The 26,926-nt window shown below is 44.6% G+C and overlaps 1 protein-coding gene across 2 annotated transcripts in view; it reads left to right on the forward strand.

The window, feature by feature from the left end:
• UBE4B (ubiquitination factor E4B) overlaps positions 1–26,926 on the forward strand; it is a 2,592,778-nt gene that overhangs the window by 531,711 nt on the left and 2,034,141 nt on the right. For both annotated transcript variants that reach the window (XM_044063145.1, XM_044063144.1), the window contains exon 4: positions 17,101–17,191. In XM_044063145.1, coding sequence (XP_043919080.1) covers positions 17,101–17,191 — 91 coding nt within the window. The remainder of the gene's footprint in view (positions 1–17,100; positions 17,192–26,926) is intronic.

Here is a 26,926-nt window from a genome sequence, read left to right on the forward strand (position 1 = left end):
CAAAAACGACAAACAGTAACTTTCTTTCAAGTGAAACAAGGAAATAAGTACAGTAAGCAATGCAGATATCACTAGTGATCCACAGAAGAGCTGATAAGCCGCGTATTAGGTGGAATTAGTGTTCTTTTAGGAAGGCTTTAAAGAGAGGTAGGCTAGGAGTTTGCCTAATGTTGAGAAAGAGAGTGTTACAAGATTTAGCAATAGAGTTTGAGTATAGAGATTTTCCTGGGTTTCTAGAAGGTTTGTAGATTTCAAGGTGGGTTTTATCTTCAGATCTGAGGGGTCTTTTTGGTTTGTAATGTTGTATTAGGTCTTCTAGAGCTAGGCAGGCAGTGGGCCTATAAAGTAGGTTGTGTGTTGTAATTAGGTGTGTTTATGAAAGCTGTTGTTTTAATTCTAAACAGTTTAATTCTTTGAGTGATGTACAGTGATGTGTACGGTAGTTGGAGTTGGTTGCGAACTTTGCAACTTTATTGTAGCATTGCTCTAATTTAGTTTTGGTGGAGTTCTGCAGATTGGTTAGTATACAGGAACTGCAGAGAAGTGATGGGAGCAGGAAAATTTTAGCCAGGGTAGTTTTGGGGTTAGTGTGGTAGGTGCGTGCGTAAATGGGTGTGCCTTCTTTGAAGGTTGAGCTGGCACCTCGGCACCATAAAAATCCACTGCCAATCATTAGCGGACTGGAGTTCTGCTGTAGCGACCCCTAACCGGGAAAAGCCGAAAGACATTAGTTTTAGTTTTGGTTGTAGTGGTAAGGAATTGTCCGTTTCTGTAGGGTATTCCTCGTTTGTTTGTTTGTTGTTTTTTTTGGATATTTTGTTGAATAAGTTGAGTTAATCAATTATAACACCAGGCAGTTTAGTTTCTTGGACAGTGTATAAGATGGTATTGTCGGCTGCATAAATATTTAGTTGGCCTGGGTTGAGGGTGATGTTTTTGGGGTGGAATATCATAAGTTGTTTTTCTAAATCCCAAAAAAAAAAAAAAAAAAAGAGTTGGGACTTTGTAATTCAGTTTTTGAGAAAGATTGTTGGGTTTTGATTAGCAGCTCAGGGAGGTACGGTAGATGCAGATTATGGTCGAGTCATCTGCATACTCTATTAATGTTCATTAATTGTCAGATTACCAGTTAAGATATGCACCATTATTGCTTGCGCAAGAGACAACCTCCTTTGTTCTATTTCAGACTCCCAAGTCATCTGACTTGGAAAGTGAATGCCCTGTCTTTTCCTTGGAACGGGATGTTTCTGTACGCTTCCCCCTTCATCTTTTGTCACACGTTCTGCACAAGATCAGGCAAGACTCTCCCTTTTGGCCCAGACAACATTAGTTGCCCCTTTTTTCTCACTTTCCCAGGGACAATTACTATAAGTTACCTCTCTGGGTGGATCTTCTCACATAAGAAAAGGGATCTCTCGCCCATCCTCACCTGTCTCTTCTTCAACTGACATTGTGGGTAATAGGGTTTCTCTTTTCTGAGGGACATGCTCCAGGTTCTTCAGGAGGCCAGGAAACCGTCTACCTGAAAATCCTACATGTCTAAATGGATGCCATTTTCAGTCTGTTGCACCTCTCACCATCAGAATCCCCTCTCTGTGGAGGGTGATCTGCTCCTTGCATTGGCATATTTTTCAGTTAATGCTCACCTTTCAGCAATTTCTGATTGCCTGCCCTTGAATCCTCCTCTGGCCTCTAGATTTGAGGTCCAGTATTTTGTTAAAGAAGTCCTTTATATCAAGGCTCCCAGGAAGACCATTCCTCCTTCCTGGGACCTCAGTTTTGTACTTGAAATTTTGAGTAAGAGTTATTTTGAGCCTGGTTTTTCAGCGTTCCTTGCAGCTTTGTACTTGGAAGACTGTTCTTCTTTTGGCTCTTACTTCAGCCAAGAGAGTGTCTGAACTTCAGGCTGCCATGTCTGCTCCTCTTTTTTTAGTGTTTCACATAGACAAGTGTGTCTATACTGAGAATTCTTTTATGCCTGTGGTGGTTAATGAGTAGTCCCTTAAGCAGTCTGTTAATCTTCCTTCTCCAGAGTCAGCCATTGACAAGGTTCTTCACACCTTGGATTTGCATAGATAGCTCAGATAATGTTTGGATAAAACTAAAGATCTGATGTTAATCTTCACCTAATTCTTGATGGTGGGTTCGGTTCCAAACCCTCGGAACTGACTCGGCCATTTTTTTTTTCTTCAGCTCATGCTCTCCAAACACATGAGCCAGGCTGTACCCATAATGCTCCTCCCAGAGATTACCTCAGATCTTGTTTGCCGCTTTGCAGGCCAGACATGATCCTTCTTATCTCTTGAGCCTTGGCAGTTTATTGTAAGTGTTATTTCAATTTTCTGTTTCAAACCTCTTCTACTACCTATCACTTATTAATTCTGCCCACTCCTTTCTACTGAATTTCTGACAATCTTATTTTCAAACGGTCAAGTTCTTTAATTACCATAGTTGGTAATCTTTCTCTTTAAAATACCCTTTGAGGTATTCTAGGTTATCATCATTGGTAATTTTTTTTCTTTCCTATTCAAAAAGAAAAGAATCTCTTCTCTCTCTCTCTTTTCCTTATCGCGTATAATGGCGGACCAAAAACAAAACACTTCTAAACCTTCAAAGGGCGCCTTGGGATTTAAGAGGTGCAAGAAATGTGAAGGCCAAATACCCAATTCTGACGGGCACACTTTGTGTTTATTGTTTGGGCAAAATTCATCTTCAAGAACATTGTGCGATCTGCCACTGTTTCTCCTCTCGCACTTTATTTGTGAGGAAAAACAAGCTTGTGTTGAAAGGCCTATTGAAGTCTTCCTTTGATAAGGCAATTTCTAGTTCTAAGGAGAAAACTGGGGAAGAGGGAACTTCTTCCCACATTTCAAAGAAAAAATAGTCTTCAGTTCCAAGTTCTTCGGAACCAAGTAAGAAATTACCAAAAATTTCCTTGGCACCGAAGAGTCTTCAACTTCGGGAGACCTGACAAAAACCTCAGAATTGATTTCGGAGCAGACGGATGTTTCAGTATTTGTTCCAACTGAACACTCTGTACCAGAGACATTAGAAGTTTCCACAAACCACATATTCCCCGACTGTAGACCCCTTCAGAGACTCCCATTTTGTGGAGGTCAGACCATCTAGGTCTCTTTCCACTTTATCGGAGAGTTCTACTAAGAGTTTATCTGAACAGGACATTATGAGGTTAGTGGATCAGCTTCTTGTGGCAAGAGGGCTTCCCCCGGTTTCGAGCCAATCCGGCATCGAGACTACACATCTATGACACCTAACCTACACTCCTCCAACTCTACCAGAGCCTTTGGAGTCCTCAGTTCCAACATTCCTGGCTCCGACTGAGTCTGTTCCGATAGCATGTCCATCTTTGGTTCTGACAACTGCCTTGAGTATCTCTGAGAGCTCCCGGGATCGGGACTCGCTGATCATTTCAGAGATGCATGGTACCCTTGCAGTTCCGTCTGAGCCATCCATGCCTCTTGGAGCGTCGGCCCTTGTAGTTCAGACCCAAGCTCCTGCTACGAGGGTGGTCTCATCTGTTTAAGGTGTGACCTCCCGGCTCCGAAGCAGTCTTTTTCGGTTCCAGGCTCCCACCCCTCTATGGGAGGACCTGCTTTTTCTGTATTATGGAGAAGGCTTTATCTGTCGGGGATTCCCAGTCTTTGCCTTCCATGTCAGGACAGATTTCTTCCCCTTCCTCTTGACCGGAGGTACCACTGACCTTGTCCCCCAGACAGAGGGTGCAAATGTCCCAGGTGGTCTCCTCTTCGGAAACTTCCCCAGAACATCCCCCCAAGGAAGTCTCTGTGAAGAAGTGGTGCAAGAGGAAGCACCTCTGCTCCCTGGAAGAGTCTTGCACTGAAGATACTGACTTCAATGAAGGGGAAGGCTCCCCTAGGTCACCCCCTGAAGATGTTTCCTTTGGGGACATCCTTGAAGTCCTTAAACAGAGGGGTGGCTGGTTGTCCACCCAGACTTCTCAGAGGAGTCAGTATACGTGGAAGCTTTTTATGCCCAACCTTCCATTTCTTGGATTTCTCTGCCCACTGACTGTCTCGTCAAACTGATTGCTCTGTGGGCGTGGAAGATACCCAACCCCATAGAGCCGACCCCAAAGAGAACAGATCATGTACTGTCTGCACCTAAAGAGGAACTACTTTGGTCAAAAGGAATCCCTGTTGATACCGTGGTGGTAGCAGCAGCCACCAAGAGAGAACTCACAGAAGAGAGTCATACTGTCCATCCTCCTAACAAGGAGTCTAGGCTGTTGGATAGATTTGGGAAGTGTGTTTATGCTTCAACAACCTTTGCTCTGAGGTCCTTGAATTTATATGGCACACTTTACCAGATTACAAAGAGATTTGATTAAGGAGCTTTCAAATACTCTTGTCAGGAGCAATAGCTGAGGAGGTTCGAGATACCGTTTCCTCCCAACTTGCAACCCTAGAATCGATTTCTAATTCGCCCATGAGGCTCATAGCACATGCAGTTGAAGAGACGTCCAGAGTGGTGGGTTCAGGTATAGCCATCAGATAGCACTCCTGGATGCGCTTATGCAACTTTGCGGAGCCATTCAAAGCGTCATTTGTCAATGCTCCCTTTGACGGCTCAACCCTTTTTAGCCCAAAAGTTAAAGAAACTCTTAACCAGACGTGAGCAGCATGGTAAGACCCTATCTGCTGTAGGCATACGTTTCTCCACGCCTCATCAGCCTTACTCAAGGAATCAGAGGAGTGGGAGACTATGGTTTAAGAAATCCATAAGGCCTTTCTATGACCCATGAGGCAAAAGTTTCCCCCAGGGAAGAGGGGGAAACAATGGAAGATGCCGCCATAGAGGCAGGAATGGACCGCAGAATCAGGGGTCCAGAGAATCTTTCTCTGGTGCTTCCTATCAGCATCCCTGAATGGATGCCTGATTGCCCTTCTCTGGAGCCAGTTGGCGATGATTATCCCTGCACCTTCCAGCCTGGCAATTGATAACTTCGGACAAATGGGTGCATGGAATAATATCCAGAAGTTACCAGATCCCATTATTTACAACCCCAAAACCACAGAAAAAACTCCCAGATTTTCCACCCAGGCTGATGACACCAGTCTTAGAAATCCAAAAACTGCATGAAAAAAGTGTCATCCAAGAAGTCCCACCAGACCAAGCAGGATCCAGAATTTGCTCAAGATTCTTTTTAGTGCCAAAGAAAACCGGGGACTGGAGACCCATTTGGGATCTTACCCGATTCAACAAATTGGTCCAGCAAACCAAGATCCGGATAGTCTCGGTACAAGCCATACTTCCTTTCGTGGAAAAAAGTGACTGGATATGCTCTATAGACCTCAAGGATGCTTATTACCACATAAAGATGGACAAAAGCTCCAGAAGGTTTCTTAGCTTCCAGCTAGGAGACAGTCATTACCAATTCAGAGCACTGCCCTTTGGACTCACTACAGCCCCCAGGGTGTTTACCAAATGCATGGCAGTGGTTGCAACATACCTCAGACAGCAGGGATTTCGGGTCTTTCTATACCTCAACAACTGGCTCCTCACTGCTACCACCAGGCATCACTTAGAACAGGCAAGAGACTACACCATGTCTGTTTGCACATCCCTAGGCATTTCTATAAGTCTAGAAAAATCCAACCTGCAACCTACCCAACAGCTAGATTTCATAGGTGCTCATCTAAATACTGTCTCAAGAATAGCTTCCCTTCCTCCAGAGAGACTACTAAGCATCAGGGCTCTAGTCAGACCGATACTCCAAAGTGACAAGAGTTCCAGCAAGATTGATGCTTCAAACCTTAGGTTCAATGGCTGCCTCAGTTACCCTAGTTCCTCTAGCAAGGTTTCACATGCGAATACTACAATGGTTATTAGCAACCCATTGGTCTCTAATATACCAACTAGTGTCTTACCAAATCTTGATATCAGATCATTGCAAACAAGATCTCAAATGGTGGCTTCACTCCGATCAGATTCTTTTGGGCCGACCATTTATTCTTCCTCAACCCCAAGCTGTAGTGACCATGGATGCGCCCCAGATAGGGTGGGGGGGGCATTATCTGGGGAAGACAGTTCAAGGCACATGGTCCCAACTAGAGGCCAACTTGCACATCAGTGTTCTAGAGATGAGGGCAGTGCTGTTGTGTTGCAAACATTCCAGGATACCCTCCCTCTAGTGACAGTTGCAGTTGAGACGGACAATATTTTAGTAGTCTGGTGCATCGACAAGGGGGAACCAAATCGTACCCACTATGTCAAGAGGCACGCAGAGTTTGGCAATGGGAAGTTCTAATGTGATGGTGGACAAATTGAGCAGGACTATTCTCATGCCTCACAAGTGGTCTCTGAATCCTATAGTGGCAGGAAAGGATCTTATGCCAGTTGAGCCAACCTTGCTGCGACCTATTCGCTTCTCCCCTGAACAACAAATGCAGAAGTTACTTTGGCCTAATCCCCCCACTGGGGAATAACCCAGGGATGCTCTTCTTCACAGTTGCCTCTCGGTCTATTGTATGCCTTTCCCCCCATTCCTCTGATTTCACAATTCACAAAGAAAGGCAAGAAGACGAATACCATAATTCTCATTGCCCCATTCTGGCCTCGACAAGTTTGGCTGCCCTTCCTTTGGCCTCAGCTGTTATAGAAACCATGGAGTCTGGACCCGGTTCCAAATCTGCTAACTCATCCAGAGGGCATGGTTCACCCAAATTTACGGCACCTCAAGCTGACTGTATGGTTTCTCCAATTCTCATGATTGCCAGGCATCCCTCCCTTTCATCACCCATACACACCATTAATCTGAAGTAGGGAGTTCATTTGTCTGCAACCTGTGGGTCTTGGATCCGATATCGGATCCGAGCCGGCAACTTGTTCCAAGCTAATGGATCCGAGCTCCTAGCTCCTCCCCTCACCCATAATCCCCTGCTAACCCTCCATGACCTCAGATCTAGTTTGCCGCGCTTGTGGATAGCTGGATTCCTGTGAGCTCGTCTAGTACTTGGCAATTAAGTTTTTATTTTCTGTCAACTTTCTTAAATTCTCTCAAAAATATTAAGTGTGTAAGTGTTAGGTTCCCTGTAGAGTAAAAAATTATTTCTTTTAAGTAGTTTTTTTCCCTCCCTTCGCTGGTCGTTAGAGAGTGTGTGTTGTGTATTGTGTTTTGGGGCCTGTGTGTGTGTGTGTAACGTTACTTTATCTTTAAAGTATGGCTGACGCCCCAAAAGCCATTTTTTCTAAATGTACCGAGTGTGGCCATGAGCTCCCCCTGGCTGATGGCCACACTCGGTGCGTTCGGTGCCTTGGGGTTGAACACCTCACCTCAGGCTGTACCATTTGTGCAGCGTTCAACCCCAGGGCACTGAAAGAGTGGAGGTCGAAGCTGGTCTTGGCAGGTCTTTTACCCCCGGACTCAGCTCCGGCCTCCGCTGCTCCCGTGGCTCCACCACAGGCTGTGGTTGCTGCCATTCCTGCCCCCCCTTCCTCCGACCGGGACTCAAACTCCCGCTAAAGCGTCGGAGGACAGGGAGGCCAGGAGGGAGAAACGGAGGGAGAAGCACCACAAGCGGCGGGCCGAGACCTCCGTTTCGGCCCCGCCAGCTAAGCGGGCTTCTCTCTCCACTGTTTCTAGGTCTCCTCCTCCTCGGCTCTGATCCCCTTGTTTCTCCCCAGGGCCCGAGGAGGAGGAGGCCCGATCTCCTTCGAGGGTCATCGGGGTGGCATTCCAGGCCTGCCTCGGTGACCTCTTCGAGATCGACCTTCAGTATGTCCGATGTCGACTTGGACCAGATGATGCGAAGGTTCATCCAGGCCCAGCTGCAGATGGGAGTGCTCTTGCCCCCCCCCCCCTTCGGGGGGGAGCTTGACACCTTTTTTCCATCCTATTGCTCCTTCTCCGACCCGCTATCCGGGTTAGGAGCGTTCGGAGCCGAACAGCGTTGGAGCCGGGGGTGGGTCGGTGCCGACAGTACTTGGTACTTCGGATCCGACCCTGCCCTCAAGCCTGTCGGATCCGACCTCTCGGAGCCGTGGCCCAAGCTTCGGATCCGAGGGATTCAGTGTGCCTTCGGCTCCGTCCAGGTCGGAGCGCACTGGTCCTTCGGATCCGATGGTCTCGGTGCCGGTTCCGATCCCTTCATCGGATCCGAGTGGGAGAGAGAGTGGTTCCCCCTCGGCCTTCGATGTTGTGGAGAGGGCTCTGTTGAGAGCATCCGGACCCCCGGTCTTTGTCTCGGCTCCTCCCTGCACTCCCTCTCTGCTGGGCCAGGCTTCCATCACCCGGCCAAAGGGACAGCCTGCTTCAATGTCCCAGATGGTTCCATTGGAACAGGATGTTGCTGGCGAGGCCTCCTCGGACAGCCCCCCCTGAGGAAGTGCCCCGCAAGCATAAGTGCAAGAGGAGGCACGTGGACTCCCCTGAGTCCTTAACTGAGGACACGGACTTGGAGGAAGGGAAGGCTTCCCAAGATCATCCCCTGAGGATGTCTCCTTTGGAGACATCATGGAGATGCTGAGGATCAGAGGTGGGTGGTCTGCCCCCAAGTCTTCCTCCAATGAGTCAGTGTTTCTGGAGGCATTCGAAGCAGGCCCGTCTACCTCTTGGGTGTCCCTTCCGGCCGACCCCTTGGTGGACCTCATTACCACCAGGGCGTGGAAGGATCCGGACACCGTGGAGCCAATACCAAAATGCCCAGACAGAATACTAAGCCCCCCCTTAGACCGATCGCACTGGAGCAAGGCCCCCCCCCCGTAGTTGCCATGTTGACGGCGGCAGCCACGAAGAGGGAACTAGCTCAGGAGAGCCCCTCAGTCCATCCACCGAGCAAGGAGTCCCGCTCGATGGACCGCTTAGGGAAGCGAGTTTTTTAGTTCAGCGACCTTCTCGGTAAGGTCTCTGAACTATATGGCACATGTCATCAGGATGCAGCGGGATCTTATCAAAGAATACGCTGCCTCCCCTGCTGAGTCCATGTCGGCGGATGACAAGCTATTGTACTCCACCCGAATGGCCACTCTGAGATCAATTTCAAATACCTCTATGCGGCTACTGTCCCACGCCACAGAGGGAGCCGCTAGGGCTAGCGGAGCAGGCCTAGTCATGAGACGTCAGGCCTGGCTCCATCATTGTGACTTTGCGGAGCCTTTTAAAGCGTCTTTTGCGAACGCCCCTTTCGATGGTTCTGCCCTATTTGGCAAAACGGTTCGTGAGACACTTGTCCAGAGTGAGAAAGACGGGAAGACGTCTGCCGTCAGATTCCGCTTCTCTGCTCCCCAGCGGTCCTTTTCGAAGAACCAAAAGGGTCAGAAGAAGATGTGGTTCCGGTAATCGCAACATTCCCAACCCGCTCCGGACAACCAGTCCTTCCGTGGCAGAGAAGGACAGGGAGGACGCCGCCCCAGGGGCAGAGGGGCTCCGAGAAACTTTGGGACCAGATAACCTTTCTCTGAACGGCCCACGCAGCAGCCCTGAAGGGTTGCCCGGCTGCTCCACTCTGGAGGCAGTCGGGGGGTGCTTCTCGGAGCACCTAGCGGCATGGGAGTCCATCACGACAGACCGCTGGGTGCTTCGCATTATATCCAGAGGGTACAAAATACCATTACTCCATGTCCCCAAATTCAAGAACCTCCCCGATGTACCACCTGATCAGAGGGAGGCCACAGCCGCAGAAATCCAGCAGCTGCTAAGAAAAAGAGCCATCCAGCCCGTCCCCCAAGACCAGCTCGGATTAGGGTTCTACTCCAGGTTCTTTTTGGTGCCAAAAAAGACGGGGGACTTGAGACCGATTCTAGACCTTTCCCGCTTGAACCTGTCAGTAACCAAGGAGAAATTCCGAATGGTCACTCTTCAATCTATTCTCCCCCTTCTAAGGGAGAACAATTGGATGTGCTCTATAGACCTCAAGGATGCGTACTACCACATTCTAATGGACAGACGATCCAGGAGGTTCCTCCGCTTCCGGCTGGGAGCCAGTCACTACCAGTTCAGGGTCCTTCCCTTTGGCCTCACCACAGCCCCCAGGGTGTTCACCAAGGTATTAGCAGTGATTGCGGCCCACCTGAGACTCCAGGGAATACAGGTCTTTCCGTACCTGGACGACTGGCTCCTGACCGCCCCAACAAGGCATCTACTTTGCTCAGCCAGAGATTTCTTTCTCCGCCTAGCCCCACAGTTAGGCATCACCATCAATGCCGACAAATCCCTTCTGGCCCCGACACAAGTCATAGAATTCATAGGAGCCAGAATAGACACCAGAGAGCTACGAGCCTTTCTAACTCCAGAGAGAATTCGGAATTTGCAACTCCATGTGCGGGCTATCCTCCAATCAGAGACTTCACCAGTGGAATTGGTCCTGAGGGCACTAGGTTCCATGGCGGCAGCGATTACGCTCCTTCCATGCGCCCGTCTGAACATGCGGGTACTGCAATGGACACTTCTAGTGCAATGGTCCTTTCTATCCCTTCCTCTTCACCACCCCATTGCTATCAGCAAGGCTTGCAGGAGGGTTCTATTATGGTGGCTCCAAGCTTCGGACCTTCATATGGGCCGTCCCTTCTGCACCTCTCCCCCTCTCGCCACGGTGACCACGGATGCTTCCCGCCTCGGGTGGGGGGGCATTATTCAGGCAGGACGGTCCAAGGCATGTGGAACGACAGAGACCTCCCTGCATATCAACGTTCTGGAGATGAGAGCAGTGCTGTTCGCGTTGCAAGCACCTCAGAACCTCCTCCCCATAGGAGCGATTGCAATTCAATCGGACAACATGTCAGTTGTCTGGTACATCAACAAACAGGGGGGGAACCAGATCTTACCCGCTATGCCGAGAAGCCATGAGAGTGTGGGAATGGGCTATCTCCACCAACCGCTTTCTGATTGCAACGCACATTCCGGGACGGACCAACATCCTAGCAGACAAACTCAGTCGCACCCTTCTTACCCCGTATGAGTGGTCTCTCAATCCACTAGTAGCGAAGCAGATATTCGCAATATGGGGTCAACCCTGCTGCGATCTTTTTGCGTCTCCCTCAAACACCAAATGCTGCAGGGGAAACTCCAAGAGACGCTCTGGTGCATGCTTGGCCACCCGGTCTACTTTATGCCTATCCTCCTCTACCCCTGATGCTGCAACTCTTACAGAAAACCTCGTGGTTGGGGAGCAGGATGATCCTCATTGCCCCATTCTGGCCTCGGCAAATTTGGTTCCCTTACCTGTGGTCTCACCTAGTGAATCCTCCTTGGATTCTGGATCCCAGTCTGGATCTAATCTCCCATCCGTCGGACTTACCGACCCCAAACCTGGACAATCTGAAACTGACAGCTTGGTTGCTCCAGTTCCACTCCTAGTTAGGACTCCCGGTATCTCTTCACCAGTCAAAGCCATCCTTGTAGCAGCGCATAAGCCCTCCACCAGGAAAGTGTACCACAGTAAATGGAAACGTTTCTCCATCTGGGCGGAGCATCATGATCTAGATCCCTCTTCCGTCCATATTAGACTTCCTAACCAAACTTTTTCAGGAAGGCGCTAGTTGTTCAACCGTCAAAGTGCAATTGGCAGCCATCTCACATTACTATGTGGGACATGATACAGGGCCTTTGATGTCGGCCAAGTTGTGTAAAACCTTTCTCAAGGGCACCTTCTTGCTTAGACCCCCTATAAAAGAAGCTGTACCACCGTGGGATCTTTCACTAGTTCTTCAAGCCTTGACTGCTCCACCTTTTGAACCCGCTGCTTCAGTAGATCTCAAATTCTTGTCCTGGAAAACAGCATTCCTTGTAGCCATCACTTCTGCAAAAAAGAGTTTCGGAGCTTCAAGCTCTTTCTGTGAAGCCTCCTTATTTGATCTTTCACAGAGTGTACCTCAGGATCAATCCCTCTTTTCTTCCCAAAATAGCATCAGAAACCAATATAAATCAATCCATAAATTTACCGGTTTTCTTCCCTAAATATCAGAATAAAGGAGAATACAAGCTGCACTCATTAGATGTTCATAGGCAGCTTCGCTTTTATACTCATAGAACAGCTAGTCATAGACAATCCGACCAGCTGTTCGTTTCCTTTGCCAAATTTAATTTGGGGAAAGCATTATCAAAAGTATCTCTGTCACGCTGGATTTCTCAATGTATCCTATTGGCGTACCAAGCCTCTGGGAGACCCGCACCTGAAGGAGTTTGCGCACATTCCACTCGTTCCATCTCTACTTCTGCGGCCTTCAAGTCTAGAGTTCCATTGGATGGTATTTGTTCGGCAGCCACTTGGGCTTCATCTCATACCTTTATTAACCACTACAAACTGGACGTGATTTCTAGAGGGAGAGCATCCTTTGGCTCTGCGGTGCTTCGCAATATCCTTCCATGATGGCCACCCAAGGTTCAGGTAGCTGGGGACTCTGTCCCACAGGTTGCTGACAAATGAACTCCCTACTTCAGATTAAGAAGTTATGTACTCACCATAACGTTCCATCTGAGTAGGTAGCTTCATTTGTCTGCAACCATCCCCCCCTCCTTCCCCCTGGCCTTCTTCGGATCTGTTTTAGTTGGATACCCGTTTTTGGGTATATATTCAGGGGCGAACTCGATCTGAGGTCATGGAGGGTTAGCAGGGGATTATGGGTGAGGGGAGGAGCTAGGAGCTCGGATCCATTAGCTTGAAACAAGTTGCCGGCTCGGATCCGATATCGGATCCAAGACCCACAGGTTGCAGACAAATGAAGCTACCTACTCAGATGGAACGTTATGGTGAGTACATAACTTCATATTATTGCACATCACAAGCCTACAACTAGGAAGCTTTACCTGAGCAAATGGAAAAGGTTTACCATATGGGCTTTGGATAAAGGATTGATCCCTTTACTGCTCCAGTCGAACACACCCTAGACTTCTTAAATACCCTCTTTGAATCTGGTTCCTCTGCTTCCACTATAAGGGTTCACCTAGCAGCAATCTCAAATTTTCATACTGGTTGCAACAACTTGTCAATAATGTCTCATAAACTTTCCAAAGCATTCTTGAAAGGTTTGTTCTTACTGAGACTCCCCTTTAAAAAAAACAGTCCCTCCATGGGATTTGACTACAGTTCTCCAAGCATTAACACAAACCCCCTTTGAACCAGCAGCATCTTGTCATTTGAAATATTTATCTTGGTGGACTTAATTTCTGGTGGTGATCACCTATGCAAGGAGAGTTTCTGAGTTACAGGCCTTGTCATGCAGATCACCCTATCTAATCTTCCATAAAGACAGAGTCCAACTAAGAACAAATCCCTCCTTTCTTCCAAAAGTAGTTTCTAAATCCAATATCAGTCAGAACTTAAGCTACCATTTTTTCCCTAATTTTTCCAATAAAGGCGAATACGCACTTCATTTACTAGATGTACACAGACAATTATGTTTTGATCTCCACAAAACTAAAGAGTTCCAAAAATCTGACCAGTTATTTGTAGCTTTCTCTTTTTTACAAATAGGTTGTGCAGTTACCTTAGCCAAATGGTTGAAAGACTGCATCACTTTAATTTGTCAGTCACAAGGACTTCATCTTCACGTCTTCTACCATGTCAGCAGTTTTTCATGCAAGAGCTTCACTGGATGACATTTGTGCAGCAGCCACATGGTCTTTTCACCATACCTTTATCACACATTATAAATTAGACCAGGTCTTGAGGGGTCGAGCATCCTTTGGCTCTATGGTGCTTCAGAATATTCTTCCATGAGACTTCCCAAGGTAAATAAGTTGCTGGGGGTTCTGTCCCACCGTCAAGGATTAGGTGAAGATTAGCAACATCAGATAAAGAAGTTATGTGTTAACATAATGTTCCATCTGTGTTGATCATCTTCACCAATCCTTGACATACCCACCCACCTTCCCCCATCCTAAGGGTCTTAGTAGACCTCTCCAATTCTGATCCAGTTTCTCATCAAGAACTCATAGATGGCCTCCTCCTATCTGTATATATGTTTATATGTATGTATATAAATAAAAAATCCTGATTTCCTGGCTGTATTCTGCTATCTGGCAAACTCAATCTGAGGTAATCTCTGGGAGGAGCATTATGGGTAGAGCATGGCTCGAGAGTTTGGCGAGCATGAGCTGAAGAAAAATAAAAATGTCCGAGTCGGTTACGAGGGTTTGGAACTGAACCCACCATTAAGGATTGGTGAAGATGAACAACACAGATGGAACGTTATGTTAAGACATAACTACTTCTTTTTTCCACAAACCTGAGCAGCTTTTTATTTCATTTCATCCCAGGACTTTGGAAACTCAAGCATACCATTTCCTCATGTATTTCTAAGGACATTTCCTTTTGTTGTTCTTTTCATGACAAATGTCTTTCATTGTCTGTAAAAGCACATTTTACTAGTGCACTTGCCTTCTGGTGCCATTTTCAAGGGTCTGGATATCAATTCCATCCGTGAGGCTGCTGCTTGGTCCTCTTTTAATAGTTTCACTAAACATTCCAAGTTGGATGTTATTTCCAGGGCCAGAGCAGGCTTTGCCAGAGTTATTCTGCATGGGTTTGTGGGGGGTTCCTCTGTGCCTTCCTCTTCCCAGGCTTCCTCATGAGCTCTTGTACTTTCCCTTGGGTGCAGAATACCACAACTGTATTATGGAAGGGCATGTATATAAAATCTTACCATAACAGCAGATATCCTTCTCTTCGCTGTTGCAGTATTTGCTCCCTCCCTCCTTCCCACTCTGTGTGGCTCTTGCTATGTGTTCTGCTTCCCTCTTGGCCGAGGGGCCCTTTCTTTTTTACTTCTGGATGCACATGTCCCCCTTTGCCCTTGAGGGAATTTTGTTTTTCCTGATGCTTTTCAGTTCTGAATGTTTGAGTCCATGTATTACCTTTCTGCCATACATTTTGCATGGAGAGCATGTGTGTGATGTACTGTGCCTTTATGAGCTGAAACTTTAATATACTGGCTGGACTTTGGGCTATCCTTGGCAGAAGATCAGTTGGGTTAAGAATACTGCAGCAGTGAAGAGAAGGATGTCTACTCATATGGCAAGATTTTACACAAATGTACTTTCACCAGATCCATTGCTGATATACTTGAGGACTGGAGACATCCATATTTACCTTTCCTTTGTTGACTTTACCATCAAACCATTTCAGTTGTGCAACTGATCAGATCATTGCCCCTAAATATGACTTGTCTAGTTAATCTGGATTTTTCACCTCAACGTGTCAAAATTTAGTCCAAAACCATAGGCTTCCATTGTCTTTCTCAGAGCATATGTAATCTCTGAAGGGTCAGCCTTTCTTGCCCAGGGAACAAGGCCATCTCCTAAACAGCTTTCTCGGGTCTGGCTTAGCAGAATGAGATCACAAACAGGGATGTGTTAAATCAGTATGTCAGTTTTTATTCTTAAGTTTTCTTGGTGAGCCAAGCAAGTGGAGATTATTTAGTGCATCCTTATGTTCCTGCTGTTGGGGAATCGGGTACTTACCCATGTGCTTTTAACACTGCATGATGAGAGGTGCATTTGTTGTACCTCAGAGTGAGTAAGACTTGGGAGGAGTAAACATTTTAAGCAAACACTGAAATGCAAGAGAGTTGGTGGAACATTTGCTGGCTTTAAAGGCCTTCAAATGGAGCTGCAACTAGGCATATTGAGAATGGTTATAGACATGACCTCTCTGTCATGGTGTGGGGATAGGCAAGACATATTTACCCTTGCTAGCTATACAGGCTAACCATAATGAACTGGGTGACAATGTTATAGGTAAAACTGCACTTGTGAATACTTGTGAAAGCTGTTTACCTCAGGTGTAAGATTTGCTGCCTGGATTTTGGACCTTTTAACTCTGGATTTTCAAGGCCAAACAGCAGATGATTTTAGCATTATAGCAGGAACATGTTGTGCCTCTTCCCTCCCTTATCTCTGATCTTAAAAGGAACTGTCAAAGATAATGACACATTGCAAAAAGATTCTGCTGATTCTCCTGTACTGGTTCTGCTAGCCATGTTTTTTCATTATGATCCACTTTGTTCAATAAGGGCCTGCTGCTTTTCCACAGCATGGCTGAGGTTTGGGTGAATATTGGTGCACCTGAACCTTAGGACTGTTAGACTTGCTGCCCGGATTTTCTCAGACCGATATTATTTAATGACATGCCCTGTAGAAAATTATGAAGATATAGGAAACTGGGAGAACTGGTAGGAGAACATCTTACTTTGCAAATGGAAAATGTCTCCTCTTGGTGCAGTGTTAAGGGCATATTCCCCCAAACAGTGCTCTGAGCTTTACATCCTTCAGTGCCCAGAAGAGACCCCCCCCCCAGAGCCTCTTTCTCGTGCGTTAGTGCACTTTTTTGCATTGCATTGTGCCTGCCTATGGAACCATCCTTACCCTCTCATTATTGTGCAAAGCAATTTTTAACGGGTGTACTTCATTTATTACTGCTTAAGGGGTCATAATTTTGTAAAAGTGTGTCCTGAACTCTTTTTAGCACAATGCTTTTGTTCCTTTAAATTTCCTATTATGGGAAACCCTCTTCTCTGTGGCAGTTATTTTGACCAAAAAAAAAAAAAAAGCATCAAAGCTGCAGACCCTGTTGTGTAAGGAGTCATATGTGCACAAGTCTTAGGACTGATACTTTCTTTATGCCTAAGGTAGTTTCTCCAGAGTTTGAGATGCATAGATAGCCAGTCATGGTCACACAAGATGACTCTATAATGTGGCCTAATTTTGCATGCCCATCAAAAGTCTACTTGTAGAGTCTCACATCAGAGCTAGTACATAGCATTGCAACGCGGTGTAAGAAAATTCTAGCTAGAACAGTGTAATAGTCCAAGCTTAAAGAGGCCAGGTTGTGAACCAGAATGCCACTCAAAGATCTTCAGACTGCCTGAATACTCAAGTGTCAGTTCATGGGGCATCATGCATTCTGCTGATGTTTAGCTTGTCAGGAGTAAAAGTGTAGTAGAAGTTTTGTTTGATCAGAGCTAAGAATGGGATTCTTCCATTTAAAACATTTTAAAATGTGCAGCATTAAATCCTTGTTACTTTAGAATATTACTTTTGCTTTGTGTATATCTTAGCAACTTTTCTCAAAGTTGAGATTGTGAATATGTTAAGTGTAGACTCTGGTTGTCTTTGTCTTACAGCAGTATGTCTCAGGTGGATGTGGATTCAGGAATAGAAAACATGGAAGTTGAAGAGACTGATCGAAGAGAGAAAAGGAGTCTAATGGATAAGGTAATACATTTTTATTCCCTTATATCTGTTAACTTCAAGAAACCTATGAGGTGTGTTCATTGGCTTTTACCCAGTGGACTAAGACTGGGTAATGAAACCCTGAGGTGGTTGTACTGCAGGGTTTGATTTCTTTAGTTTCATGTTCACAGTCATCCACTCAAACTGCTCAGCTTGCATTGATGATGTTCATCGTGTTACACTGCTGCAGTCATTACACTTGGGTTATCCTGCTGTCAGGCGGTCCCGCAGTCGGCCAGAGTTCCAAAGTCTTGGTCTGGCATCGGTTACTGTCATCTCTTCCCTGACGTCAGTGCGCCAGGGGTATATAAGAAGCATCTGACGCCATTTTCTTCAGTCTTTCTTGCCGCGCGGTGCCCGAAGCAAAAGCAGTTCACAAGTGCCGGTCGGCCGACTCCTGAGATTTTCGAAGTCGAATTTCAGATCCGAAGTCTTCAGTAAAGCTAACTACCCCGTTGGGGAAACTTTTTTCTTGCCTCAGACCGATGTCAGAAAACGTTAATAATTGTATTTCTTGTGGGAAGCAAATACCTCATAAGGACTTCCACTCTTACTGTATTCCATGCCTAGGCCCTGATCACGACGTCACTAGTTGTCGGTTTTGTGCTAGATTTAACAAACACACTATAAAACAACGTTTTGATTTTGCTTTGCACTACTTTGGCCGAAGGTTCAATTATACAATGCCATCGGAACAACTGACGACCGCAATTCTTAAAAAACTCAAAGACAAGGAGACAGACATCCGAGGTCCAAAACCGATGACGAAACCTCTTCTAGGCCAGTCGCCGGTTCTCAGTGAGGCGCTTTCGCAGCCCCTGACACCCGCTACCTCAGAGCCACAGGCCGCCTCCGACTCCCACGTGGAGACAACTAGGCCTCTGGAAACTCAAGGTATTGGGCCTACGGAAACTAATCCCTCAGATGGGTCTGGAGCCGCTGAGCAGGCATCGGCTTCTGAGGGTGTTTTCAGACCTTCACAACTTACCATTAAAGCAGCAGCCAAGACAAAAACACCATTAAAGACATAGAAGCAAGTACAGCATTCTCCTGGACAGTCCTCCATGCCTAAGAAACAGATGCTCAAAATGGCCAAAGACCTCATTACTCTAATCAGGGGTTCCCACCCCCCTCCTGAGAAAAGGCCTAGGCAGGATACAGACTATGATTCCTCTGATCAAGTTTCCATTTCCTCTGATTCCTCTTCAGACCAGGGATGCTCTCTACCCCCCCTATGAGGACTCTGATGCTGAAGAATCTATCCCTTCAGCCTCTCCTCCTGAGGATTACTCGTTTGGGGAAACTTTACATACCATGAGGGAGCATTTCCATTGGGAAAGTCAGGATTATTCGGAATCCAAGAAAAGGCTCAGGGTCTTCCTTTTATTACCTCAACACAGGCCCCTGGCTGTTCCGCCTGTGTTAGATATTGTGGATGATGTGTTCATTGAATCCAGCTTATCTCCTGATTCTTTGCCCCCCTGCACCAGCCAAGCCAGATAGGTATTATAGAGTCCCTGTCTCTCACAAGTTTCTTTATAAAAACCCTTCTGCTGACCCAGAAACCATTTCCCAGGGTCCCAAAGGGGTTAAGACTTCCATTGCAAAAAATCCAGTCCTCTCTGACAGAGATTCTAGAGCATTGCATAGATGGGGGAAGAAAGTTTACACTTCTGCAACTTTAGCAGTAAGGGCTTTAAATTGCCAGTTTCACATGCTTAAGTACCAACAACATTTAATGGCTCAGTTAAAACAGAAAATGCTTGCAAGCTCAGAAGCTCCTGACTATAAAGAAATGCAGGATTTATTGCATGCAGTTGAACAGGTGGGAAAACATACTCTGCAATGTGGTTTTGATTCTTTAGAGGCCTCTTGTAGAGCCGCAGTTACAGGTTCTGTGATTCGAAGACATGCTTGGTTAAAAGAACAGTTTTTACCTGATCATGTTAAGACAAAATTATTGGATGCTCCTTTACAGCATGATACCTTGTTTGGTGTTAAGGCAGAAGAGGTGTTAAAGAAAATGGAGGATAAAGCTAAATCCATGCAAACAGTCAAAGATTTCTTACAGGTACAGCCACCTTGATTTAGCAGAAATTGGCCTACAAAGAATTGGTCCTTTCCAGTGTCAGACAGGCCACAGAGAGGCAGATACAGACGCCCAAGAGGCAGATCTCAACCCTCTAACAGACAACTACAGTGGGGTAACTCAACCTCAAAAGGAGGTGAGGACAAGTCTCAACCTTACAGGAAACAGTCCCAATGACTTCCCCCTTCGTATGCCAAGCACTTCCCTTTTGGCAACCCCCTTAGGGGGAAAACTAGCACTTATTTCTCAAAATTGGCAAACAACCACCCAAGACAAATGGGTTCTGAATATTGTGTCTCAAGGTTACAGGCTCCACTTTCACACTTTACCAAGGCTAAAAGGAATGCCAAACCTGCCACAAAATCAATGGGCAGAGGCTCAAAAACAAATTTCAGCCCTCATGGACATGAGAGCTATTCAAAAAGTACCACAGCAGGAACAAGGACAAGGATTTTACTCAAGACTCTTCCTGGTCCCCAGAAAGAACAAAACCTTGAGACCCATACAAGACCTTTCAACTCTAAATACTTATCTGGATGTTCCGAAATTCAAGATGTTGACACTACAGCAGCTTCTTCCCATGCTGGGCAAGAAGGCTTGGCTTGTTACTTTGGACCTCAGAGGCATACCTGCATGTCCCTATCAGACAAGATTGCAGAAGATACCTCAGATTCAAAGCTGGTACAATGCACTACCAATTCTCTGCACTGCCCTTTGGCTTATCTACTGTGCCCAGGGTCTTTACAAAGTGCCTGGCACCAGTAATTGCATTTTGCAGACAAAAAGGAATTCAGATACATCCATACCTGGACAACTGCCTCATTCAAGCAGAGAGAAAGGACATTCTTCTAAAGCATCTGGCGTTTGTAAAAAGGTTGCTAATTTCTCTAGGGTACACAGTAAACGAAAAGAAGTCAAAACTAGTACCCTCACAACAGATAATATTCCTGGGTGCCAGCTTAAATACAACGGCCCAGATTATTTATCTCACGCCAGAGAAACAAGGAAAACTGACTCAATATTTTCAATTACTGGCAAAAAAAGTCCCATCTCCCTGCAAGAAAAATTCTGAAGGCCCTGGGATTCGTGACATCCTGCATACTACTAATTCCATATGCCAGACTGCATATGAGGAAATTACAGTGATACCTAAAAAGTGTTTGGACTCCACACTCTCACAGTTTAGAAGCAGTAATACCAATAATTCCCTGCCTACAACAGGAGTTTCGATGGTGGGCACAGGCATGTCACCTCAACAAGGGTCAGCCTTTCACTCTACCCACAGCCAGGCAAACTCTTAACAACAGATGCTTCGGATTACGCCTGGGGAGCACACATGGCAGGAAAATGTATGCAGGGCAAGTGGACCACAGACCAAATGCATCTTCACATCAATCAAAAAGAGATGTTGGCTGTTCAAAATGCCCTAACAGATTTCAAGGACCTTCTGCATCCAGGACAATTATTATTAAAGACAGACAACACCACAGTAATGTGGTACATAAACAAGCAAGGGGGCACTCATTCTTATCCCCTATGCAGGCAGGCCATGACTTTGTGGAACACAGCTCTAACTTATCAAGTTCATCTGCAAGCACAATTCCTGCCAGGAAAGAAAAATACCCAGGCAGACTATCTAAGCAGAAATATCATGGAACCTCACGAATGGAAATTGAATCCACAAATCTTCAGCATGGTAATGCAAAAATGGGGATGCCCAGACATAGATCTTTTTGCCTCCCCACTGAATTGCCAAGTACAAAAATTCTGCACAAGGACTTACCACACACAAGCATGGAAAGTGGATGCTCTTTCGTTCAGCTGGAAAAGCCTAAAAGTTTATGCCTTCCCACCACTGCCTCTCCTTTCAAAGGTACTCCTAAAAGCCAGACAAGAAAAACCACAGATGATCCTGATTGCTTTAGACTGGCCACGCCAGCACTGGTACCCAATCTTAAAGAACTTAGCTCAAGGCCAACCATGGATTTTGCCTCAAATTTCACACCTTCTGACTCAACAAAGCAATCAGATCCTGCATGGTCAGCTCAAAGCCCTAAACCTGGCTGCATGGCAGATTCATTAGTCAAACAGGCAACACCTCTCTCTAAAGCTGTTATGGATGTCATTTTGGAGGCCAGGAGGCCTAGCACCAGGAAATCTTACTCAGAAAAATGGAAGAGATTCTGTGCCTGGAACCAGGCTCAAAGCCTTGACCCTCTTGTCCCAAACATTCCTCAGATTTTACAATACTTAACTGAGATGCTGGACAAAGGCCTATCCTTCTCATCAATTAAGATGCACGCCTCTGCCATTTCAGCACATTACAACATGGATCCTCCTTTATTCTCTCATCCCTTGCTAAAGCAGTACCTCAGAGGGGCTAAAAACATAAGACCGCCCTGGAGAGCACCAACTTGGGACCTCAGTTTTGTTTTTGAAAAATTGACCTTGCCACCTTTTGAGCCAGCTAATACAACTGATCTAAAATTTTTATCATGGAAAACAGCTCTGCTCCTGGCAGTAACTTCAGCACGAAGAGTCTCAGAGCTACAGGCATTAATGGCAGTGGAACCTTTTATAATTTTTCATCAGGACAGGGTTTCTTTAAGGACAAACTCTACCTTTATGCCAAAGGTGGTATCTAGTGTGGCTCTTAACCAAACCATCCATTTGCCAACTTTTTATCCAAACCCCCAGAATAAAGGGGAGAAACCTCTGCACTCTTTGGACATACACAGGCAGCTACGCATCTACTTGGACAAAACAAAAGCTTTCAGGAAAACTGAGCAACTCTTTGTAGCATATGCTGCAGGATCACAGGGCAAGGCTATCTCAAAGCAGACTATTTCCAAATGGATCGGACACTGTATTCATTACTACTACACACAGCATGGAAAATCAGTCCCTAATAACATTAGGCCACATTCTACCAGAGCAACAGCCACTTCAACAGCCTTTCTCAGAGGAGTACCAACCAAGGAAATTTTGGAGGTTGCAACTTGGAGTTCAGTGCACACCTTTACCAAGCATTACCACTTGCCTCTTTACTCTAAATCCAGAGCAGGATTTGCCACTGCAGTTCTGCAGGGCCTCATAGCCAATCCTAACTCTTTATAGACCAGCCACCCAACCTTAGCTTTGGGATTCTACCCAAGTGTAATGACTGCAGCAGTGTAACACGATGAACATAGTACAGTTTTGTACCTGCCATAAATGTAGATGTTCGAGTGTTCACATTGCTGCAGTCCAGGTTACCCTCCCTCCATCCCCTCTGTCCTTGCTGGAATTATCTATACCTTTCTACCCTATACAACCTTGGTGGTGTATTTGCTTGTAACTGAAGGTATTGTTTTTATTTTTTATATATGTTTTATTAGCAATATGTATTGCCTACCTACTTGGGGGCACTTGACATCTGGGGCAAGAAAAACTGAAGAAAATGGCGTCGGATGCTTCTTATATACCCCTGGCGAAATTACGTCAGGGAAGAGGCGACAGCAACCGACACCGGACCAAGACTTTGGAACTCTGGCCGACTGCGGGACCGCCTGACGGCAGGATAACCCAAGTGTAATGACTGCAGCAGTGTGAACACTCGAGCATCCACATTTATGGTAGGTACAAAACTGTACTTTACTGACAAAGCATGCACCTCTTATCAGATGTCTGGCTGTGCCTTCCTCTCTCATTGCTTACATGTCTCCCCCACCAATTAGAGGACATATGGCTACCAGGCCATATATATATATATATATATATATATATATATATATATATATACCCTTTGTTGAGGAGAGCCAGCTGATGGCTCTTTTGATCAGCTCCATCTTGCTTCTGATGCCATCTACTTTCATTACTGGCCATCATAGACTTAGTTTTGATTTTCCTAATTAAGTTATTGACATCATGGGCAGATATTTTCACTTTGTTCTGCAGGGTGGCTAATGTCTGCAGAGTGGCTAATTTCTACAGTGTCTTTGTCTTAGATGATAATCATAATTAGATCATTGTTACTGTAGCCTAAGCTGTTTGAGATGCATCTTGCTAAGGGTAGACACTCGCTCAGCTTCCAAAGTTTTAGGACACTTTCTGTGCACCCTAACTGCTGTAGAGTCAAGGAGAGTGGTATAAAGACAGTGATAGAGTACTATACTCTTAGAACTTTCTTTCCTTTCAGTGAGCTTTCTCTGCTGCTCCTTTAAGAGATCAGCAGTTGACTAGCACTTATTAAAATTGGGCAGATAAGTGTCCTGGTGGCGACTGCTTTCATTTTAACATTTTTATGATTAAAAATGTTAATTTTCCTTTCAAAATGTATTGCTTGGGGCTAGGGCTAGTGTTTTTTTTGGGTTGTCACTAAAAGGTTTATGTCAAACCTTGTCTGTTTAATCAGAATGGAAAAGCACAAATACTAAGGATCCTCTTTCTGCTTGTCAGACACTTTTTTTTTTAGAAAGCTGTATATGGGTCCATCTTCTCAAGATATTACTTCCCCAATCTGCAAGAAGAGAAATGTTGTATGGGTGGCTTCACTCTTGAGCCTGGCTTCCTCTTTGTCTTGGCCACCAGTGAGTGACTCTGCTTTGGCCATATCTGCTTACTTGGACCACTCATCAGTTTCTGTATCCCTCTGGTGCTACTCCTCGGGAAGCTGCTAAGGACTGAAAGGTGCAGGCATGGCCTCTTGTAAAATGTCCGGTAACTACACTTCTCACAAGGGCAAAAAGCTTTGTTGGTCCAAAATACTGAGATTCTAAAGCAAATTTAAACATGATAGATTAAGAACACTAACTTAAATATATTAATCAAAGTGTTCTCATCTTAGGCAATACCTTTCTGGAATATACCTTCGTCATAATTTACACACACGCACACACACTGAAGTCACAGAAGAATAATACAATCATCATCTTGTGGCAGCATAGCCTTTGAGCAGATTTTCCATGAGCTCATGTTTTCCCTTTACACAAACAGTGCTGCATTCATTACAGAACTTAAAATAAAAGCAATGACAAAATACAGTGGCTTACTGACTGTTTTAACTGCTTCTTGGCAAGCGATATTCCATAATAATTATTTGTAACAAAGGGGAGCTTTGAACCTGCAACATGCAGCTATAACAAATGTTTTTATAGAATACAATTTGTTTTCTGGCCTAACTTGCACAGAAACAATTTTCATGGAATACAAGTATGTTTTCTTGGCTAGCTTGCTTAGAAGTTATGTCTGAAGTTATTCTACTAGATAAAATCCATTTCACTTTTATTTGTAGTATTTCTGTATTTAACAGTTTTCTATTTAATTAATCTTTAATTCATTAACTTAAGTAAACATTTATACTAAAGTGAATACAGGAAATCTGAGATAGAGCTATATCATATAACAATCTGATTTCATTTTCTAGTTTAGCACTAAAAAATACCTTTTAAGATAGGCATCAGGTCCACGAAAAACAAACATGTAAGAAATGCACCTACTGGTTTGAATGTTTGAGTGGCAGCACTCATGCTATATTTTTATATGCATGCATACTCTTATTATCATTAATTTATTAGTATCTATTTTGTACTATTTTCAATCTCCCATGCAAAATTTGCAAATACCTTTTACGAAAATCATACAAAATTTATTCAGCTTGTAATTAAGATATCTCAATTAACTTCAAAGTTTTGCATTCATGTGCATCATTTTTTGTGTTGAACATCTGCACAGTAATCATGAAGAAATGGGAGAAAGGCATCTTAGAATATTTCATTAACTGACAGTACCATTTTATTGTGTGCTTTACTAAAAAAAGTTAAACATTCAGGTTTAGAATGTATGAATCACTTGGCTTATAGCCAACATGTGAAACTAATTATATTAAAACATAACTGGCCTTGAATGTTTTTTCCTTGTTATTTGAATGTGAGAACATGTAAAATAAAAAAAAGTTAAATTCATACAAAAAAACAGTATTAAAACAGATAATTGTATTTCTCTGTGTAAAACAGTATGAATGTGTCTTTTCTTTTTTTCCTATGTGCTTGCCAAACATGCAGTCATTAATGTCTCTATCACAAGCATCTGAATTTGCAACAACCAGACTTTGTACAAGTGGAAAGCTTTCTGTGCTTTTACAGTTCCTGGAACATTCCATATAGAAATAGTGAAGTAGGTTTTCTTTTCTTTTAAACTGCACAACGCACATCTCCTTTTTTAGAATGGACTTCATCTTGCTGTGACAGTTAGCAGAGTCTTACATGCAGTGGACAGCATAGTGGTGCAGAGGTAGCATTGTCGCCCAACAGCAAGAGGTTTTCCAGTTTGATTCTTGTCTGGGGTGCCTTCTGTGCGGAGTCTGCATGTCCCCCCTGCATTTGTGTGGGTTTTCTCCGGGTGCTCCCATTTCCTCCCACGTTACAAAGATGTGTCTGGAGCATTTCTCCCTAGGCCTTAGCTGAAAATTGGCTTTGTTCCAAGTCGGACTTTCCCGGTTAACAAATATTAAATAAATAAATAAATAAAATTGCAGTTTAGGCTTTCTGGGGTAATAACTCTCACATTACACAACTTTTCCTGAAAATCTCACCACACTGCTTAATTTACGAGATCTTAGAAAAGCACTACTGTAAGATTTTTAACCAGCTCATGGCAAAACACCTTTCACCTGTTCAACTTTACATTGCAAAAAGTTAGACTTTGAAGCATAGTTTTTGGCTTTATCTATTCCTCTTTGTATAACAGTTAAAATTACTTGCCATGCACATAGTAGATATTATTTCATGTTTGCTGTATCAGACCATACAACTGCCATTAATTCTTTCTAAGCCTGAAAAGCATGAATTTATTAGCTTCTGTTTGTTTCTATTTGCAAGGGAAACTATCTCTAAAATTTTCTACGTCATTGCAGACATGCAATTAAAAATAAAGTGTAATGTGTCCATAGAGTGAACCAAAAGCAGCGTTGTTTGCTGCCTGTTATGCAAACTGTTGTGAACAAAGGTCCGTCTGACTTGGCCTCTTTATCTTCTGACCATCTCTCCATCTGAACTACAAAGATATATTTTGTAGGCTAATTTTAGAAAGTATGCCAGATCCTTAACCTTCCTGCTTGCCACTGCTTTCCTCCTGTCTTCTGCTTGCAGCGTCATAATTTTGCAGGCAGATGAGGTAACATGCTAGATTCTTTTTAGAAAAACTGGGTGGCTGTACCAATGTAAAATGTCCAATAACTGCACATCTCAAGATGTTCATAGAGAGACAAACACTTTATTGCTCCTGAGTAGTATTTTTATTTTATTTTTATTTTACATTTGTTAACTGGGAAATTCCAACTGGACCAGGTCCATTTACAGCGGTGGCCCGGGGAGAAAAGCTCCGAAACATTGTTTACAAAAAAAAAAAAAAAAAAAACGAGAAGCAAATTTGTACACGGGTCAATATTAAATCAGCAAACGTTTAAAAAAGCGAACGCTGAATTATCGACCCTATATAAGCGAAAGCTTACAATCCTGAACACTCAGAACAGCGATTTTTTTTCCCCTTCAGGGGAAAAAAATCACTGTTACAAAAAAAAAAAACTTTAAAACAATACATAAAGTGGGGGTCTTTGCCTCCCCCACAACCCCCTACTTATACCAACTCCG

The sequence above is a fragment of the Protopterus annectens genome, chromosome 2.part1 (assembly GCF_019279795.1).
Source record: "Protopterus annectens isolate FY-2018-M chromosome 2.part1, PAN1.0, whole genome shotgun sequence".
In the NCBI taxonomy this organism is placed as follows: Eukaryota; Metazoa; Chordata; order Ceratodontiformes; family Protopteridae; genus Protopterus; species Protopterus annectens.